Source organism: Drosophila suzukii, chromosome 2R (genome assembly GCF_043229965.1).
Source record: "Drosophila suzukii chromosome 2R, CBGP_Dsuzu_IsoJpt1.0, whole genome shotgun sequence".
Lineage (NCBI taxonomy): Eukaryota > Metazoa > Arthropoda > Insecta > Diptera > Drosophilidae > Drosophila > Drosophila suzukii.
In genome coordinates this window covers 2,813,130-2,829,422 of record NC_092081.1, presented here as the reverse complement: position 1 = coordinate 2,829,422, position 16,293 = coordinate 2,813,130, and the positions used below count along the sequence as shown (strand labels likewise).

At 40.5% G+C, this 16,293-nt stretch overlaps 1 protein-coding gene, 1 long non-coding RNA gene and 1 other non-coding gene across 8 annotated transcripts; all 3 read right to left on the bottom strand.

The window, feature by feature from the left end:
- Positions 1-2,637: 2,637 nt before the first annotated feature.
- TRNAK-CUU (transfer RNA lysine (anticodon CUU)) lies at positions 2,638-2,710 on the bottom strand. The gene has a single exon. It is a non-coding gene; the product is annotated as a tRNA-Lys (tRNA).
- A 1,119-nt stretch (positions 2,711-3,829) lies between these two features.
- On the bottom strand, positions 3,830-16,082 carry Nadk1a (NAD kinase 1a). 6 transcript variants are annotated; one of them, XM_017087763.4, is made up of 5 exons: positions 11,879-12,064; positions 8,870-9,264; positions 5,637-6,014; positions 4,648-5,305; positions 3,830-4,504 (listed from the first exon to the last, which is right to left on the bottom strand). In XM_017087763.4, the coding sequence occupies exons 2-5, from the start codon at positions 9,190-9,192 to the stop codon at positions 4,217-4,219; spliced, it is 1,647 nt and encodes a 548-aa protein (XP_016943252.3). In that variant the 5' UTR covers positions 9,193-9,264; positions 11,879-12,064; the 3' UTR covers positions 3,830-4,216. The 6 variants fall into 6 exon arrangements, with proteins under 6 accessions (XP_016943252.3, XP_065720023.1, XP_016943253.3 ...); XM_065863951.2 differs by lacking the exons at positions 8,870-9,264; positions 11,879-12,064 and adding an exon at positions 15,940-16,082; XM_017087764.4 differs by lacking the exons at positions 8,870-9,264; positions 11,879-12,064 and adding an exon at positions 15,004-15,471.
- On the bottom strand, positions 13,479-13,969 carry LOC139352523 (uncharacterized). Its single transcript, XR_011603743.1, has 3 exons — positions 13,851-13,969; positions 13,705-13,784; positions 13,479-13,650 (listed from the first exon to the last, which is right to left on the bottom strand). It is a non-coding gene; the product is annotated as an uncharacterized lncRNA (long non-coding RNA).
- Positions 16,083-16,293: the final 211 nt, after the last annotated feature.

The following is a 16,293-nucleotide window of genomic DNA, read 5'->3' as shown; positions in this document are numbered from 1 at the left end:
TGATTTAACCAATTTCCGGTGGAATTCCGTAGCCGGCAGACGGTTTGTGTGTACGTACACTGAAACCACCTGATGGATTTTCGAGGTGAACCTGAAATGTTCCACTTACTCATGGGCCTTTTCAATTAATCCATTTAAACGGTTGTAAATTTATGCAGCCAGCCGGATAAGACACGCGACAAAGACAAAAGTCAGATAAAGATACGGATGCGGAGATACAAAGACCGCTGCGATTGGAAAACGACACGCGACTGAATCGAAGATTGGGATAGAGGCAGATACCGAAGTCGGAGGACGGGCCCAAAAATATTTATAGGCATTAACGATGTTGCTGGAGCTTTGTGATCACGTCTAGGGTCTCGAATTTGCATACAGAAGTCGAGATGTTAAACCTGGCATTCTCAACAAAACAAAATAAAATGTGAAGAGTGGATGGCGATAAACATAATGGAACAGAAACACATTGACCGATCAAAAATGGGCAGGGGATAACCTTGATATAGCAAGAAGCCAATCTTAAAGATTCCTAAGAATCTGGAGAAAACTCGACCAGTTTGTAAAATCTACGTTAATTTTAATTTATGTACATGAATGTGATATATTAATTATTGGTTAAGGAATTTATAAATTTATCCTCTTCTATTCATTTTTAAAAGCTTATTATTACTACTGTTATGTATATGCTTTAGAATATCTTTGAGTCTATCCCTAAGAGGCTCAAGCTCTAATTGCTTTTAAAAAACGAATAAATTTCCCTGGACATAAAAAGAAAACCAAAACCAACAATAAAGCATGCCACAAATCGATTTCAAACACACGCTTTGTGTAAAACTCTTCGATTGAAAATCGGTGAAAAAAGCGTTGGCGGCAACAACTACAATGGAGCCATAAAAAGGTGGAGAGTTCCATTGAAGTGTTAAAGTGGCGACGCCAAAATAACTCCAAAGTTAATGGACTAGAAATCGACCAGGACTGATGGCATTAAATAATACAATAAATGCAGGAATGCTTTTGCGAGAGGACTGAAATGGGACTTAAAAGGCCCATTTTGATTTTCGGGCCTGACAAATTGAATTTGCCACATATGACAGCTTAACTTCATATGCTGGGGGTTAAATCGATGACAAAGTGGCTCGCAAACTGATGCGGGTCACTCCGATGGAAATCTCTGGCGCTGTGGTCAAGTTTTTATCACAATCGAAAAAAGCAGAGGGAAAAATAGAAACCGGAAAACCCATTCGGCCGCAAATGTTTAATTTCCTTTTGTTTGAAATGCTACACACAATCCTCGAGCTTGAGCTGTCATTAGCATTTGTGAGATCTATTTAAAAGGACGAGTGCCAGTATCCCCCAGTCAAAGTTCAAATGTCACCCGACTCGTGTGAGTGTGCCTGGGGTGGAGATATTTTCCATTTCCCCAAGCGCTGGGAACGATTCGCCGAGTCCTGTGGGGGTGTCGCATATTTGGTGGCATTCAATTGGAATATCAACACGTGCCACATCATCTTCAGCAGCTTCTGGAACTGCTTTGGCTCCTGCTTCGGCATAGTTGTGTTCGCCTTTTCCGCCTGGCATTTGTCTTATCGGAGAATGAGCCCGACTTCATTAGGAAATTCCGCAAATATTTTGAATTTATTATTGCGCTTTTATATTGCGGCTAAATGAAATGACGCTGACTATGCTGAAGGGGTTTTTCACTCCAAGCCAGTGAAAGTGAATGGCTGGCCGACGATTTGAAGGAACTTTGACTCAAGGGGATATGTTTCGCATTATTAAATTACTAAAGCTGTGTTATAACTTACAAGTTAAAACAAAAGAGAACGCTATAGTCGATGCTATCGGTTATCAGATACCCGTTAATCAGCTAAAGCTAGGGAGATACAGATACATATACAAGTAGCAAAGCGTCTGCTCCCAATATTTTACACTTTATTTGCGTATAACTTTTTAATAATTGGTCCGAATTGATCAACTTTTGGTACGTACATATATGGACATTGATAATCAAAAGAAAAATACATTTTTCAAAAAAATTAAAAAGTGTGGGTGAGCGTTAGAGCGGGCGTAGTATGCTGCTGAAACGAACTTGGGCTGCGCAAGAAACTCAAGAATCTGCATGCCAAATTATTTCTAGCTTTTATAGTTTCCGAGATCTCAGCGTTCATACGGACAGGCAGGCGGACATGCATAGATCAACTCGGTTAGTGATCCTGATCAATAATATATTTACTTTATAGAGTCGGAAACGCTTCCTGTTACATACGAATCTAGTATACCCTTTTACTCTATGCGTAACAGGTATAAATACATAAACGCATGTTTCCGTGCTATGCATAAACTATACATTCGTTGATCTTACGTCATAGAGAAATATATTTTCATCTTGAAAATATTTTTTTTTAAATTTCTCCAAAAGTGTGGATGAAATACCCTTTGAAAATAATGTAGTAATACGCAACGTTGTAGGTGCAAAAACGGGCTCAAAACATTTTAAAAGGAAGGGAACTTGGTTTCCGAACAATTTTCGTCGGCATAAACAGAACGGTTTACATAGTTTAGTTTCTTCTAATAAAAGATACAAAAAAATATCCAATAATCTTAAAAAAAGCAATATTTAAAGTAAATAAAAAAAAACGTCGCCCAACGTGGGGCTCGAACCCACGACCCTGAGATTAAGAGTCTCATGCTCTACCGACTGAGCTAGCCGGGCACTTGCACACCCTCGCGACAGAAAACGTCTGAAGATCACGCTGCAAATTATATGTTATACAAAAAAGAGAATTACGAAAATGACTCTATAAATAGCAGATCTAATATAGGATTTCGAAACTATAAATTGTTTATTATATTATACTACTTTGTAAGAATACCTAAAAAAGTAGCCTATGCTAACTTGATTACTATATGTTTTTAGGACCTTCATCTAAAATGACTGACATTTGGTTTTTTGACCCGTTTAAGCGGTCTTAAACCGGAATATAGAGCAACCCATATGGAACGGATTACTAATAAAAGAAAAAATTAATTTAATGTTCTTTAAGCCATTTATTTCACTTAGAGAAACTTGCATATAAATGAGTCAGATGACGAGTCCTGCGCAGTGTCCGTGGAGGAGGCGTGGCCAAGGAGGACCAATCGAGTGGCTCGGATAATACGCACTGCTTTTATCCGCCAGTCAGAGGAAAAACCCGAAGCGGATGGAAGCTGTGGAAATCATTCGGCTCTTTACTTGTTGCTCGCTAAGTGAGAAGGGAAAACCCCAAGAGCAGTGTGAAAATTGATAATAAACGCACTTCGCACGTACACACATTCGCACGAGCATTTAAGGGGTGTGGTGGCATAGAACACTTCTAGTCACATTTATTGCCAGCTTTTATTTTATGCTTTTGATTTATGGGGCAGCTCTCACACTTAGGAAATTGTCAGAAGGAAAGGTCTCCGACTAACTGAAAATCATAATCATTCACAATAGCAGAACCATGAAACCATGGCATACTTTTAGGGCTAGCACACAAATATTCCCAAAGCAAGACCACTTTAAGATTAACTTATAATCTGAAAACCATTCCAAATCCGCTGAAAGCCTGAAAGAAAAGTAGTTTTATGATTAATTCGCACTCCTTTTCTGTAGCATCCATCTTTCCGGTCAGCTCGTTAGACATTGACCAATTGCCTGCCCATTCATTTTCCTTCTTTGGAAGCTTTTGCTGTTAAGTGTCCCTGTGGATTGCAACTGATTTCCATTTCACTCTCTCTGCTTATCTACTTAATTGCATTTTTATTAGCCTGTTGCTCGGACGCAGAACCACAGAAATACAAGCGGGTTGGATTTTGTGGCGCTTTAAGTAAATAATACAGTTTTTATTACCTCCATCGAATCGTACAGATAACGCGAGTCAGCTTAAGTACTTAACACTCGACGTAATTAATCGTATATAACGTAATAATAAAAACTTAAGAGCTAAGCCTAAGCGTTTTTTTTTTGTTCACAAGCAACAACGGAATTTCCCTAGCTTAAACAAACATTGCGATATTAGTCAATTTATATTTAACACTTCAACCAAGCGACTTATTATGTGTATAAACAACAGAGTATTTTTGCTACATATCTAAGCCTATACAATTGCACACAAGCAAACCCTAAGAACTAGGACTAAACTAGGCTAATTGGCCACGCTTACAAACTGCTAATAGGTGTCGATTGGGTTGGGTACCACTACGCATCGTAGATCTTCAGATTGTCAAACTCATCGAGCGTGTCCTCTGAACTAGAAGTGGTCAGGTCCGACAGCTCATCGAGGCACTTCTGGCGCTTACGCACATTCCAGTGCAGACCCTCGGCCAGGGAGTCGAACCAATCGGATATTTGGTCCTGGGAGCAAATGCTGGGCACAGGGTAGATGGAGGTTGTCACACGCAGGCTGTCCCCATGGTTTAGCTCCTGATCGTTGCGTCCGTCGAAGGAGACGCGTGAGGTGTTGCGACTATCAGGTGAAATTGATATCTGCAATGCCAAGAAGATGCTTTTAGTTATCAAGTTCTTGATTCGATTGATCATAAATCAGTGGTTTTGCAACTTTTGCTGTTGTTGCTCATGACAGCCAAACTTTCAATCATTGTCAGCCGGACAATATATTCCCAACTCACCTTTAGCTCCACTCCGGCGGGAACCACAATGGGCCTAAAGCTCAGCGAGTGCGGGCAGATGGGTGTTACCAAAATGGCCGGCACGGAAGGATGGATCATAGAGGCACCAGCCGCTGCCGCATACGCTGTGCTCCCCGTGGGCGTCGAAACGATCAGTCCGTCACCCTGCACCGACGTGATGTACTTGCCGTCCAAGAAGATATCAATGTTGCTCAGATATGGCGAGGGTCCCCTGTTGATCACCACTTCATTGAGCACCAGGATGCTGTTGTTAGGGCAGTTGTTGTTGTTGCATCCGACACTCCCTGTTTTTCCGTTGTTGAACTCCACGTAATTGAGCTGCCTGTGCAGGCTAGGCTTCAGGAGATTGGCACCCACAGGGGGTAGCAGGGACTCCTTGCGACGTTCGCCCTTGCGGTGGATGGAGCAACGCAGACGACTGCGAAGCGTCAAAGCAGCATGACCCTCCAGGACACTCGTCACCTGCTCTTGGAAATTGTCGCACTGGAAGGGCGTGAGGAAACCGAGGGAGCCCAGATAGAAGGCCATCACCGGTGGCACCGACTGTTGAAACAGCTGGGAGGCATACAGCAGTGTCCCATCGCCTCCCAGGCAGACGATGAAGTCAATCCGATCGGTCAAGTCATCGCGGCCATCTCTGCGAAGGGTGAAACAAATATCTGAAAGTTAGTACTTATTTCGGATTATCTGCTTATGAGTTAATAAATTTGAAATCAAACGTTTTCGTTAAAAACTTAGAAGTATAATTTTGAAAGGTACAAATTGGAGCTTTTTTCAACATTAAATGTTTTATTTAAAAAAACATTTTAATGGTGTCTTATTTTACAAAGCTGTATACGAAAATTAAATTATTAAACATGTTGAGCTTCTATTTACGTAATAAAGACTCTTTCATCAATAAAAATTGCCAGTGCTTAGAATACCTGAGACTATCAAGCCAACCGTATACAAAAATCTGATCCACTCACCTGAAGGTCACCAGGTTTTTCCGAAGTGCAAGGAAACGCGCCCTAACTCCGGCGTAGTCCTCATGCACCTGGCGGAACTTGGAGCTCTCCTGCTCCAGCTTGACGTCATCCCGAAGGAGCTTGTCCTCAAGGACGGCGGACTCCACCCAGACCACCATGCACTTCTCATTCACTAGCCACTCCACCAGCTGGACGAAGGGCAGCAGGACCTGGGAGTCCTTCTTCTTGATCACCAGGACGGTGAGTGGCGGCTTGTACCAGGTCAATCGCTGGCTGGCAGGATCCTGAATCTGCATCACCATGGCGGAGTTCTTCATAATGCGTCCACATGGCCCAAATTGCTGGAAAGGCGACGGAGCATTCAGACTTCTAGTGCGCCTGGAAAAATGAAAACGAGAATAGCGTTATAGAAGAGGGGGACACAGGACGTTTACCACTAAAAATACACCTCAAAATACGTGGATCGGGCGCCACTGGGGTCACCTGCTGTTCCTCAACCTCGGAAATCTGGCGCTGCAAGCCTGCCGCTAATTTTAACTTTTGGTGATGCATAACGCCAGGTCCCTAACTATTATGGATGGTCACGCCCTTTTTAGAGCCTCCTTAGTAGTGCTGAACACAAAACTTGTTGGAATTTTCGACGCGAGCGCGACTGCTGCTCGTTCGAAGGTTACAAAATCACTGACTGGCCAATTCGGTGTTCGAAAACACAAAATAAAGGTATGTATATAACGAATTTATATTTTTGTTTTCATTACAACAACACGTAGCAGCGCAAATAAACTTGTTGAATCTGCGGTCCAAACAAACAGGAATTGCACATGCTAACAGAGAGATATGTGCAAAGAGAGGCCAAGAGAGCGGAACTGCGGGAGAGCACTGCTTTTGAACCATTCTCCTGCGAGTGTGTGAGTGCGGGGGTGCTGTTAACGGGTTTGATTGATGTGCTAATAGGCGATGACTCAGCACAAAGAGACACAAAGAGAGCAGAGATGAGCCAAGTGAGCCGTAGATTGCCTAGAACTGGACCACGGAACCATGGGCCCCGTGGATACAGATAGATAGAACAGTGGGATACATGGGAGCTTTCAACTTGAAACAAAAAAAAGCTATCTTCGGCGAGCTGAAGTTTATATACCCTTGCAATCGTTTCTATGACAGCTATTTGTATTTCCGTCCGCTTACTAAAAAAATTAAAATATTTCCACAAATATACAAAACTACATTTACATTTTTAGTTTAATTCAGAACTCTGAAACATAAAAAAAATATAATATTGGACAAAAATTTTATATATATGTATATAATATGTATTATAATTATACCCGTGCATCAACGTGTAGCGTGTATTTTCTCTAGTTTTTTCATATTATTTTCACAAGAATACTCCTTTCACTCCCATAGAAGTTTGTTGTTTATTTTCTGAATATTCCTATGGGAGCTATTGGATAAAGTTTTTCTTCAATAGAACCTAACTTGCGTCGAAGCGGACAGACGCACATGGCTAGATCAACTCGTCTCTTAATGCTGATCATAATATATACACATACTTTATAGAATTGGAAATGTCTGCTTCACAAACTCCTTTGGCAAACTTCTGACTGAAATTATAAACCCTGTGCAAGGGTATAAAAAGCCAAAGCAAACGACAGCTATAATTACCTGAAAAAGTGTATTTTTACAATAGGTAAATTATTTTCTTGGTGATTGAAATCTATTGATAAATAGATTTTTTGAGGAACGGAGTAAAAATCTAAGTTTTAGAATCTTCATTCAACTGCTCAAAAGAGTAACAGTGTAAATTCGAATCAAAAAGGAAACATTTTTTCAAAACAAAGGGTACACTTTTTAAACACCCTATCTTCCCATAATTTCATACTTTTATTGTGTTCAATGTGTTTCATCACAAAGATAGTTCCATCGTACGCAAATAAAGGATTTGACTCACTCAAAGACAAGGAGCAATGACAAAAACGAGGGGATTACGTTAAGATGACGCATGTGTACAGAAGGTGATCTTGTTTCCCCATCGCCTTAATCATCGTAATGCCTTCGAAGAAAATTCACATCCATTCATTGACTTACGCGACATGTTTCACAGTGAATGCCCCCTAAACGCACTTACTCGACAGCTACTAGAAACCGACTAAACTGGAAGTTCTGTGCGTGAAAGCGACTTAAGTAAGCATTCAGTTCCACAGACAGAGACGTCAGCATGACACTGCTTAAAAATGTTTAATATCATTGACTTTCTGTAAATCCAAAGTCCGAATCATTTTCAATTTCCCGCGGGCGTTTTTGAGGGGCCTACTATATAATCGACTTGCCGTCCAGACAAGCCATGCAAATGCGGTTAAAGCCACCTGACCTGCACACCTTTGGATTTCGGCACGACGACTTCGTTCCGATTCGAATTAATTTCAATTCATTTACCTGTTGCCTTTGCTTTATGGCCGGCGCCAAGCACAAACTGGCACCGATTTCAAACCTAACTGGCGTCTCAAGTTCTTCCAAACAAACTGTAAAAAAATAGTAGCTTGTGAAGAAAAAACCTACACATAAATTAGCAGACGGCGCCATGGTAGTACCAAAACGCGAAGCGTTAAGAAACTCGTTATTTGAGTGGTCAAAATATGAAAAAGAAAACACAAAACAAACGCTCAACTATGTAGAAAGGTCAAGGACTTTTTTCTTCTATTAATGAACTGAGAATTCTTTTTTTTTTGGAAGCCAAGTACAGGTCACAACAACTGATAAAAAGGTTTGCTTAATCAGGATGATAGGCGAATATCAGTTGTGAAATTGATACTAAGTTGGGGGTACATATATAACGAACTGATTGATCTGTGTAAACAATAAGCGCCTAAATGCTCACCACACTAGTCACACCTGATAAGCGGCCACAACATGGTAAACACTTGATTACAAAACGACGTTTCTTATCGGAGCATGCCGCGTACAAATGTTCGTCGACCTGATAACTTTCAGTCAACCCCACTGAGGGAAAAATACATAGGTCCTAAATAAAAATTTTTTATGGTTTGCCTCTTGCTATTCTTTTTTTAATTGCTTTGGTTTCAAAAACTGTGGTTTGAAGATATTTTTTAGAACTTCGTTTAATACTAATTTTCTTCGTTTGGTTAAACTCTTTTTTTCAGTGTGCTTCATTTGTTTTCTTTCTTGGCTTGTTTCGGGTCCCTGTGAATCGGGTTGGTTTAGTTGGGATTACTTACGGCCAAGTGCCACTACGCCTGCGTCGAGTCGTGGAATCAAAGTAGCCGTCATCGGGATCTTCCTCGGATTTGACCAAGGTGCTTTCCTGGCCGGTGGCCGGGCTTTCACTGGTCACGGTTTGATCCTTTGTCTTAGTGCTCGCCACATTGGCCTTGTGCTGGATTATTCTCTGGCGCTTCAGGGAGGCATTGTGTCGCACGAGGAGATCATTGTACTGGGTCTGCTGGTGGCCAGTGCCACTCCAGGCCAGCTTATAGCTAAAGCGCTCCTCCAGACGATGCTGGTGCAGGGTGGCCAAGTCAATGTCCGACAGGCACGTCATATTCAAGTCTTATGATTACCAAATATCACTCAAAAGTTCACAGGAGATTCGTACTGTTAGAACATTTTTCCACTGAAATTGGGTTGGGAAATTTAGCTACACATTTCGCTTGGCATTTCTTGGCCGTTGGGTGGGACCCTTCACCCTTGAAACGACCCTGATTCGATCAAAAAATAAATAACATTAACCTTGCTCCCTTTTGCCAGAGGTGTTAACTGAGTTAACAATTTTGGTAACAAAAGAATGCAATACATTTTTGTGGGATATAAAAAGGTAACTGCTTTGGCGCGTGGAAAAAGTTGATAAACAAAAACGATCAGTTTTGGTTTTCGTATATGAACAGGTTTTGGTTTCTCTTGAAATTTGTGCAAAATAAATTTGTTATTAGCAATCAAATAGTTTGTTATGGTCGTTTTTTTTCTGGCCAACCTAACGGGCCAGAAACGTAGTTCCGGCTTTGACGCAAGACTATCGAAAATGGAGGGGATTGCGACGGCTAGAAAGGAGCGGGACAAGGCCTAATATGCGTCATTAGCCAGCTTCCCTCGGCGGGGGTTGCGGCGTCGGACTTGGCCAACTTTTATCGCCTGCTTAGCCACATAACGATGTCAAGTATAAATCAATTGGCAAGAAATCCGACGGCAACGCTGCACGAAAAAACAACTTGAACGTACTAAACAACCACAGTTAGCTTTATAACGAGAAATATAAAATGATTTTTTTTTCGTGATTGCCCGACACAAAGGTCAACAACCTTTTAATCAGCCAAAAACAAAAAATCCGAAAGCATCCACTCAAACCACAATTAAACAGTCTTCCCTGCAGCTCTTTCAGAAAGCAACCCACTTGGGCATAACAGTATCGCCATCCATTAATCTAGAAATCGTGACCAGTGTGCGTAATGAGCTTGAAGATCTCAGTCATTTCGGTTTCTTTCGTAAAGTGCCCAATCTACAGTTCATTACCAGAGGTCGCTCCAAGATTCTGTTGAGTGATGATAGGAGGCGCAACTTAACAGAAAGGGGAAGTATCTGTAGAGGTCTTTATAAGTTTGTGGAACTACAATCTTGTTTGAATTACAATGGAAGTGTTTCAATTACGGGAAAATACAAACTAAGTGGAAAACATATTGAAAAGTATGGTTGTAATAAAAAAGGTTTTTCGAAAAGTCAGCACCAAACGCATTTCGAATACATACAAAAATATTATTTGAAGGGCGTATTTTCTTGCTTTACAACAATCTAATAATCTCTGAATCACTTCTCGCGGAAAATATTTGGATTTAGCACTCGTTACATTTGAGTGATTCCATTTGGAATTCTAATTAATACATTGCATAACCAAAAACATTGCATCGCGTGATCCAAAGCCTTCCCTATCTGCTATTTTACCGAGATCAGGAAGCAACAAGTACAAGTCATTGAAAACGTGTCTGTAAAATAAACAAAGGAAGGCAAAAGCCACCACCCCCTCGTATTCGCCGGTTACATCCGTAATAATCGGACTATGACAATAGACGAGAACATAAAGCGAATTATAAACGACTTATGGGCACAAAGAAAATTTAAGTAAATAAGCGACAGGCACAAATTAATTAATCAATAAACGGACGAGCTTAGCAGCGAAATGCGCAGTGGCATCAACTAAGTTTAGTGATTATCATTGAATGGATCAGAAAGTGGACGGGGAACTGCACCTACGGATCAGTGGACCCATCTGGCCACAACGTGCCTACATGTTAGCGTTGGCAATGATATATAATTCAAATGGCGCCCTACGTATACAATTCGCAAATAGGTATTACACTTGCAACTGTAGGTATTGCCCTTGAACTTTTCTTGTAAGTGTGCAACCTTTGTTTGTTATTAAAGTCTACTTAGATGATAGGTTATTATTTTTAGTAGATGCAATTAAATAAAAGCATCTTATCCTTTGAACTTTAATTCAAAAAACAGTTTTTAGTTGGGTGTATTTTTAAGTTACTGCATGATTAACAATAAAGTGATGATTATAATTTCTTTAAGGAATGAAATGTATCTCACTTTATATTCTAATATAAACATTTTGAATTATGAATTGCGCAGCGCATTAAGTATATACATTTTCATTTATAGACTTGTGTGTACAAACTTTGAACTGCAAAGCACACACGCAAATTAGTTTACATAAGCAATTAACCCCTCGGTGACTTATCTTTTATAGGTTAACACAAACCTTAAATATTGGTTTTTTAAGTGAGTCAAAGAATAAGTCAGAGAAATAAGTTCAAAACTAGTGGGTACTCTTTATAATGTATGCAGTTCGAGTTATAGATAAGAGTTTAGTTAAGTCAACTTGATGAATAAATGTTAAAAGGGAAATATTGACGTGAGCTAAGACTAAACTTTTAAATGACCTTAAATTCCCAAGTGCGAGCTTATTTTTGTAGGGAAACCTTTAGAAAAGTCCTACTAAAAATCGACAATAGACTGACGGATCGATAGCCAGCTGACTGACCATAGAAGGAAATCGAAAGTGGGCTGGAGCCCAGACCCCAGACCCCAGAAATGCCAAGTCATGTCTGCGCTAGAAAATGTTAGCTGGCAACAAAGTACTCTAATTACACGTTATATAATTTGTTTTATTTTCTTTTTAGCACAAGCGCGAGCCAAGGCGAGGCTTGATCTCTCCGGGGCTTTAAACTGACCAGCGATCGGCGGTAAGCGGCAGGTAAACGACCGAAGTGATCGACGGCGGCTCAGGTGAGGCAAAGGTGCGGCAGAGAGCGAACACGACCGAGCTGTCCGGTGAGCATGCGATAACTGAGCTGGGACGCCAAAAAGGTGATTAAATTGGACGATTTGTGCGCGATTCCGATTCGAAAATAAAGTACGCGGGCCGAGCGGTTGTAAACAATGAACGGCGATCGTTTGGCGGGTTTTCGCCGGACATCGCTGGCACAAAACAGCTGAGCGCAGCCACGCGCCGTGGTCGAAGAGCTATGAGAAGGCAACAGGTGCTCTCTCTGTTATGTAAACGCAGTGAGCGGATAGTGGCTGTTTTATAGCTGATATTGAATTCCACAAAAACATGATTGATAAACTGAATTCGCCTAATAGCCAAGCATAAGTCCATAAATCAATTCATGGCGCCATTAACACAGTATTAGAAGTCAGCGCACTATGGGAAATTTGTAGCACTTTTTCTGGCAGAAAACCCATTTTTAATAGTCGTTAAAACCAGTTTGTTTTCTGGGATACTTTAACAAAGGACCAATCTGCAATGTATCGTTCAAGAAAATTTGATAGAGGGCGCTCTTGCATGGATAACAGCTGTTAATCAGCTGTTATAAGTTTCATTCTCGGCCTTTAGAAATTCGACGTAAGGCAGAAACTTTTTAAATTGCAAAAAGGTAGAGTTTCGAATGTTTAGAATGTTTATTAGGGTAAAGCGGTTGTAAAAGGAAAGTGTCGCTTTACTTGAACATAAAACGATAGAATTGTGAAGTAAATTCTAAAATGTTTTTTCTGACACAACTATAAGCAATATTCTCTTGATTTATTCTAAATCCATTTTTACCCCAACTGGGCCTTCTAACACTCTGTAAACTCAAACTTTCAAGGTTGAAAAAATGTAAACTATAAACGAGAAGCTCTAATAATGAATGAAAGTACACGTGAGAAAAGAAGTGCAATTTAGTGAAGGGAATCGATTTTTGTTGCCTACATCTGGCACATGTCACACATTAGTCACACGTGCTAACAGTAGTACAATTTCGCCACAAAAGTACTAAGAAACACAACATGTGTGGGCCACTTGTGAGCCAAGTATTTTGCGACCAGTTCTAATTGATTGCCAGCAATATTATAACCCTTCAGTTCCAAAAAAAAAGTTTCACTTGTGAATCACCTTGTGAATCCCGTGGGACATGTCCTCTTGCACAAGTGAAGAACAAGTGACGCTCCATATAGAAAATTGTATGGGATGTCCGCATTTTCACAAGTGAAAATTCAAATGAAAATTTTTCGAAGTCCTACGGGATTTCACTTGTTCCTTATACTCATTTTTCGTATGGCCTGTCACGTGCCGGTGACTCGTCCCAAGTGAATCACTTGGGAAAATCAGAATTTTTCCTTGAGTTTTCACTTGTGAAATCACTTGCAAGGGACACGTCCCAAGTGAAACACTTGGGAAAATCAGAATTTTTCCTTGAGTTTTCACTTGTGAAATCACTTGCAAGGGACACGTCCCAAGTGAATCACTTGTGAAAATCAGAATTTTTCCTTGAGTTTTCAATTAAAAAAATATAGAATTTAATTCATTTTATTTTAATTCATTTTAATTATATGGTACTATTTAGATTTTCAAAAATTGTACAATTATTGTTTCTGTTTTTTTGCTTCGTAAGCTTATTTTTAACGTTAGACATCGCCGTTCTTAAACCTTTGTCCGGGTCCTCTGAATCCTTGGCCAACGCTCCTGAAAAAACATATGTTTAAAAAATGCGTTTTATTTGTTTAATTGTATAATTACCTTTTATAGCTTGTTGCAGAATTTTTATTGGCACAAAACATTTCGTCATCCACTTTCGGCTAACGGAACCCATTGAATACCTTCAAAATTTACGTACTTTAAACTAAGATCAATGCACAACATCTTAAACTTAATGTAGCACTTACCTGTGTTTATTATATTAACTAAACGATTAAAGTAACTCTGCTGCGCACCATTAAAATGGATGCTTCCCTTTCAATCACTCAAACAGAATGCACCAAGTCTTCTCACCCCTTTACTAGATTTATTTTGGTTTCTCTTCGCTGTTGGCGCGTGCCACTGCACCTATACCCTTTCTAAAGTGAAATATATCCGACTATATAGTTTTTACTTCTTGAGTAAAAAATACAATACGATTTTTTCTTAAATGTTAATACTTAAATGTTTTAAATACTTAAATCAATTTTAACGGACTAAATTTCTATAACTTAACTATAAAATTATATTGTAATAAGAATGTATAATAAGTAAATATAACATTATAAGTAAATTCAATTTACTAAATTTTACTATAATCAAATAGTTTTCTTTTATAAAACAATATTAGTTGTTTTTTTCGATACACAATAATGCTCCTAAAATATTAGGGCATTCACATGTCGCTTCTCCACGAAAATTTTTCCGCCGAAATATTAGTCGCTAGCCGAACATAACGGAGAGACGCAAAAAAAAATAACGGACCAGCCGAAATTTGTCTCTGCGAGCGCGGAGTGCAGCAGATTATAAGACAAGAAAGAGAGGGAAATATCCGAATATCTGCCTCTCTTTGTTGCACGATCGTTTTCGTGGGCAGTCTTCTACGCTGCGCCGACTGCTCTGCTGACGTCAACAGCGGCACAGCGTTTTAGGCACAAAAAAAACACAAAAAAGCTTTTTGCCTTGAGCCATGTCACCGCGTCCCTACTGCAGAACTGAAGGGAAGTGCTACATTTCCTTTGTTTTGCGCAACAGTGCAACTTGAAAAATAATGAAGACTGCTTTAATCAGTCAATAGTTTGTAAGCAACTTATAGCTCCTAAAAAGGCAATTAACATTCGGCAACTGTAATAAAAAATTTCCCTGCTTTGACAAAGGTTAATTAAGTGTTTGTTGCCAGTATTTAAAAATAAATAATCACACTTCCTCAAAAAATAACTATTTTGTGGCGTTTCCCTTTTAGAATATATCAATTGTACATGTGTATGAATTTAACCAGTTTATTTTGGAAACAGGTTGCCAAGAAGCCAAATCTAGCGGGAAACCAAAACAAGTGCTGGCACCACTGTGCCGCCCACTTACCACCACCATCGCATCTGGAGGTCATCGCTGGCAGTGCCGTTACTTAAGCCAGGACCCGGTGCCGAGGATGCTGCAGCGCTCCCCTGGCGCCCACTGTTCACATGGAGCAGCTGATTGTCGTGGTCGTCGTAGTATGATCCCTTGGAACTGGAGGACCCCGTGGAGGAGCCGGTGGCCTTCGGAACCGTTTGAGCGGGCGAGGGGGTGGTGTTGCTGTAGGAGGACGTCATTGTGTTGACCACTCGTGTGTGTGCTTGCGTGTGCCTGCGCACCTGTGTGTGCGCGAGTGTGAGTGTTGTGTTGGCCTCAGTTTGACCCACTAACGCGATGCACCTGTCGACGACTCCCACTTCTAATTGACAACTGCCCGGTTCAGAGCCAGCGCTATTTAGCTGCTGTTTTGCGATTTCGAGCACGCCAGTTCCAATGGGTTCATGTTATTTGTTTTTTTCCTGCACTATTTCCCGTCAGTATGACCGTTGCGCGCGGATGAGAAAATACTCTAACCCCTAGTTGAAACAGAAGGTTACCAAGTCTGGTTACGGTCACACTAGGCGCGAAATTTATTTTTTTAAAAACAGGACCTGTACAGGTACCATTAAATAAGCAAAAAATCTCAAAACCCCTAAAACATAGGAAAAAGTATGTAAAACCCAACGGTTGTAAGGTGGAAAAGCCAAACTATTTATTTTTCCAAGCACTAAAATTTATTACAGTAGATTTCACTTCATTGTGGCCTACAAATTCAAAAATGTAGGAAGCCACGTTCTTCGCTTAAAATCTAAGGTTATAAATAATACTTCCCCAGATCTTGCTGCTTTTTTTCACATAGATTCTAGAAAAATTAAAGCTTTTTGCCATAGCACCTAGCCCCAAAGCGGGGTTAGTACTTAAATTTTAAGATGAAAGATCCAACGATAGTTCCTCTAAACTTACCGAAACTGAGTGCGTTTTTCCAGTAAAGTAATGGGCAGCGCCTTTCTCAACGGTGCTGGCGAACTTCCAGGCGTTGAGGCCTCTTCATCGACGATTTCCCGCGCCCGCTGCATATCTTCGGGATTCATTTCGAATAAGTTCACCTCCCAACACAATTAAGCACAATTAAATCACAACCGTTCGCTGGCAACGCTCGGCATCAACTACGTCCAGATTTTATGCAATTCTCACGACCAGATAGGCACGCACCGCACACCTGCCGCACGCACACGCAAAAAACAGCGCACACCTTGAATTCGGCGGGCAAAAAAGGCAAAAACACGATCGAGCGAACGAACAATGGCACAAGATTTT

Excerpts from the sequence above, each read along its gene's own strand:
- Nadk1a (XM_017087763.4), bottom strand. The coding sequence starts at position 9,192 with ATGACGTGCCTGTCGGACATTGACTTGGCCACCCTGCACCAGCATCGT. Across the intron at positions 6,015-8,869 it reads AGGCGTAGTGGCACTTGGCC|GCGCACTAGAAGTCTGAATG; the intron begins GTAAGTAATCCC and ends TCATTTTTCCAG. Across the intron at positions 5,306-5,636 it reads AAAAACCTGGTGACCTTCAG|AGATGGCCGCGATGACTTGA; the intron begins GTGAGTGGATCA and ends CACCCTTCGCAG.